Genomic DNA, 4,453 nt, shown 5'->3' with positions numbered 1-4,453 from the left:
AAGGGTCCCGGGTTCGATTCCGGTCAAGGGCCTGTACCTTGGTTGCAGGCACATCCCCAATAGGGGAGTGTGCAGGAGGCAGCTGATCGATGTTTCTAACTTTCTATCCCTCTCCCTTCCTCTCTGTAAAAAATAAATAAAATATATTTTAAAAAATACTAATGGCATAGTTCACAGATCTATAACAAACACTACAAAAATTTTTATGGAACCAAAAAAAAAAAAACCCGAATAGCCATAGCAATCTTGAGAAAGAAAAACAAAGTTCAAGGAATAACAATACCAGATATCAAGTTATACTACAAAGCCACTGTATTCGAAACAGCCTGGTACTGGCACAAGAACAGGCATATAGATCAATGGAACAGAACAGAGAACCCAGAAATCGACCTAAGCCATAATGCTCAATTAATATTTGACAATGAAGGCAAGAACACACAATGGAGTCAAGAGAGTCTCTTCAATAAATGGTGTTGGGAAAATTGGACAGATACATGCAAAAAAAATGAAACTAGACCACCAATTTACACCATACAGAAGAATAAACTCAAAGTGGATAAAAGTCTTAAAAGTAAGTTGTGAAATCATAAAAATCTTAGAAGAAACTATAAGCAGCAAAATCTCAGACATCTGTCATAGCAATATGTTTACCAATACATCTCCTAGGGCAGTGATGGCGAACCTTTTGAGCTCAGCGTGTCAGCATTTTGAAAAACCCTAACTTAACTCTGGTGCCGTGTCACATATAGAAATTTTTTGATATTTGCAACCATAGTAAAACAAAGACTTATATTTTTGATATTTATTTTATATATTTAAATGCCATTTAACAAAGAAAAATCTACCAAAAAAATGAGTTCGCGTGTCACCTCTGACACGCGTGTCATAGGTTCGCCATCACTGTCCTAGGGCAAAGGTAACTAAGGAGAAAATAAACAAATGGTACTACATTGAAATAAAAAGCTTCTGCACAGCAAAAGATAACATCAACAAAATGAAAATAGAGACCACTGCATGAAAGATCATATTTGCCAATGATACATCCAATGAGTGGATAATTTCCAAAATATATAAGGAAATCAGTTTTACAACTTAACAAAAAGAAGACAAACAATCCAATTAAAAAATGGGCAAAGGACCTAAATAGACCCTTCTCCAAAGTGGACATACAGATGGCCAAGAGACATTTGAAAAATGTTCAAATTCGCTGATCATCAGAGAGATGCAAATTAAAACCATATGAGGTATCACCTCACACCTGCCAGAATGGCTACCATCAACAACTCAACAAATGACAAGTGCTGGCGAGGATGTGTAGAAAAGGGAACCCTAGTACACCGCTGGTGGGAATACACACTGGTGCAGCCATTATGGAAGACAGTATGGAGTGTCCTCAAAAAATTAAATATAGAACTGCCATTTGACCCAGTGATCCCACTTCTGGGAAAATGTCCTAAGAAATCCGAAACACCAATCAGAAAAATTGTGTGCAACCCTACATTCATAGCAATGCAATTTACAATAGCTAAGATCTGGAAACAGTCCAAGTGCCCATCAGTAGATGAGTAGATAAAAAAGCTGTGGTACAGCCAGTTCCAGTGTACCTCAGTGGTTGAGCATCGACCTATGAACCTTTTTTCCAGTAGCCAACAGAGCCCATATTTCCTTTTCAGGCCATTATCCACTTCTCACTGGAACCAAGCTAGTTCTTGTTTGAAACCTCCAACACATTTTTCCATAGAGCAATTCTACAGTGTTTAAGCTCTTCATCATTATACCTCTCGATTGTGCACTGGTCTGAAAATGTAACTACCCTTAATAATTTTTCCTGTGGGAAAACATGTTAAGTCTCAAACAACCAATTTTCACACTTCTGAATGATAATTCAAAGGTTAACAATGACCCATGAAACAAGACAGATAAAATATATTAGAAAAGACTCCATAATATATGATAGTGTATATAATCTTTAATTTTATCATGATTCAACACACACAGAAATTACTTCCTTTCACATTAAAATTAATAGATTCTTAGGTTTTATTTAAGAATGTCAACATATTTTCAAAATATGTAGTTACAATGAAAGCAACCTTAGTCCCCAAAACTATCACAATTGAAGGCCGCAAAGCTCATGCTCAAAGATTAACATTTCTAAAGTCAACATCAACAAACATGTAATTAGAATAAATATAAATTCTCAAAGGAATACCATTATAAACAAATAACAACAAAAACTTCTACTAAATACTAAGCAGGCCTGTTTATATGTAGCATTTAGTTTTCACCTAGAATATTTGAATTAACTCACTTGCAGGGTTAAATCTACATAATCATAACTGTTTTAGGCAAAGAATGCAGAAATACTATCTTCACCACATTACCTTCACCTTTCATTTTACTTCATACAGATTAACAATTTCCACTGGAGTAGTTTTCCAAATTTCTGAGGTAGAAAGACCCATTGTTAAATCTCTACTATATCTAAAACATACTGCAAACAATAAAAAACCATGTGTGGTAATTACAATAGAAAACACTTAAAATAAAAATAAAGAAAGAAAACACTTATACAGTAAAAGTTAACAAAAAATAATAAAATAGTAGGCATGTGAAAGGCTACCCAGCCCGCACCCCATCCTTATTCAAGTGGTCTTGTAAACCAGTCACCTGAGTCTATGTCAGTAGATTACATACATGAATAAAACAGTAATATCTGCTCTTGAATAGTCTGGCAGAAAATTCTTGGAAGTATAAAACATCCCTACATCCCAAAAAGAAATGAACCCCTCTTCATTTGTCCTGTTCTTAATAGATGTAGAATATTAAATGTATTTGGGAATTGCTTAATTCTGTAGTAAAATATTCCCTATAAGTAGAGAGGACTCAACTTTAGACAACTGAATGTGTTTCTACTACATTCTTGTTAAATGTTACTCTGGCATGTAATTTTAACCCAGTTCAGTTGGAAATTTGAAAGGAAAAAAGAATGAGTTAAACAAACAAGAGTCCAAAGTGTATTTTTAAGGATGGAGTGATACTTAAAGACATATTTGCACCTTGAGACACTGAGGATTTCAAGTTCTTCCTCAAAAGACCCTATTGGGAGTCAGTTTGGCATTCAAGTATTTTTAGAAGGTCTATGGTGGCCTCTACTGTAGTACTAGGCTGTCAATCAATTAAGTTATCAGATCTGACTTTCTATCCCAAAAGTGTAGTTATTGTGCTTAAATGCTGCCTGCTTTAAATAGCAACAACAACAACAAACAAACAAACAAACAACAAGAAAGCGAAGTACCTGTGCACATCTAAGTTCTCACTGCACAGCTGATCAAAGTTCAACCACAACAGTTTCAGAAGAGGAGCAGGAAGAGAGGAGAACCAAAATATTATGGTTAAATCTCGCTGTCTTACCAAAGATACATTATATAAGGGCTGGAGTTTACTATGTGTCTTTTATGGAACAATGGGGCGGCGTGGACAACAATTGTGAAAGGCAGAAAGAAGGGGTGGAGGAAAGGGGGCGGTGGAAAGAGGGGACCACAGAGGATGCAGTAGAACATCACCTGAATGTAGATTAAGAAATCTGGCTTCCAGTTAATCGACACTGGGGTTGTTACAAAAAAGACACAAGCCACACAGAAATGAAAAAAACAAGTAAGAAAGGCGCACTCATCCCTAGTTGCAAATGTCCCCAATTACTTAGTCAACTTGGTGTTTTTGTTGCCCTGGGTTCCTAAAACACCCACGCTTCAACAGAGAGCTGAAGTTAGCAGCTGTCCCCCAAAGTGTTCCCAGCGAGTGCAGAGAGACTTGCGAACCCAGCGCGACACCTGGCTCATCCCCTAGTCCCACTCTAGATCGCTAAGTGCAGAAACTTAGTCGCAACTCCAGAGTAGCCAGCGAAGCAGGCAATCTCTCTACAACTGAGCCTGCCAGCTAGTCCCTGCCTGCTCTGAGGGAAGGCACAGTTGGGACAGCGCTTGTTTAACCCTCCTGCAGCCTCCAGAGGGCTTGCTTGGGCACCCTGCTCCCCAGCCCCACGCCCCTTCTTTCTGGAGTCCCCGCCAGGATCCGGAGGGAAGGAGGAGGGTGGCTCCAGCCCCCCTCGGCCACCACACTAACCTCGCAGCTGCTCGCGCCGCCACCAAACACCTCCATGTCTTGATCCCAGGGCTCCTCCTGAGGAGCGAATGGTAGCATCACCCCTTCAGAAGCACAGGAACAGGAGCTGCCGACCACCGGCCCCGCTGTGCATCCTGTCTGTAGAGCTTTCCTGCCGCCGCCAGGACCTTCCAGCCCCGCCTGCAGCGACCGCTACTCTAGCCACTGGGTCCCTCCGAGGCTGGGAGCCAGAGGTCACCTCCGCCACAGGCTGCTGCTCCCCATAGAGAAGACAACTCCGCGCTGTCTCTCCTGGAGCTGCCGCTGGGCTCCGCTCACCCCCACCTCC

The 4,453-nt window shown here is 40.2% G+C and overlaps 1 protein-coding gene across 1 annotated transcript in view; it reads right to left on the bottom strand.

Moving 5' to 3' along the window:
• The window catches only part of RPS6KA6 (ribosomal protein S6 kinase, 90kDa, polypeptide 6), a 174,662-nt gene extending 170,215 nt beyond the window's left edge, over positions 1 to 4,447 (bottom strand). The window contains exon 1 of the mRNA XM_005873234.2: positions 4,126 to 4,447. Coding sequence (XP_005873296.1) covers positions 4,126 to 4,203 — 78 coding nt within the window. The 5' untranslated portion in view covers positions 4,204 to 4,447. The remainder of the gene's footprint in view (positions 1 to 4,125) is intronic.
• Between the last annotated feature and the right edge of the window lie 6 nt (positions 4,448 to 4,453).

This window comes from Myotis brandtii, unplaced genomic scaffold (genome assembly GCF_000412655.1).
Source record: "Myotis brandtii unplaced genomic scaffold, ASM41265v1 scaffold40, whole genome shotgun sequence".
Taxonomy (NCBI): domain Eukaryota; kingdom Metazoa; phylum Chordata; class Mammalia; order Chiroptera; family Vespertilionidae; genus Myotis; species Myotis brandtii.
Note: the sequence above shows the minus strand (reverse complement) of the source record. Positions and strands in the feature narration are given on the sequence as shown.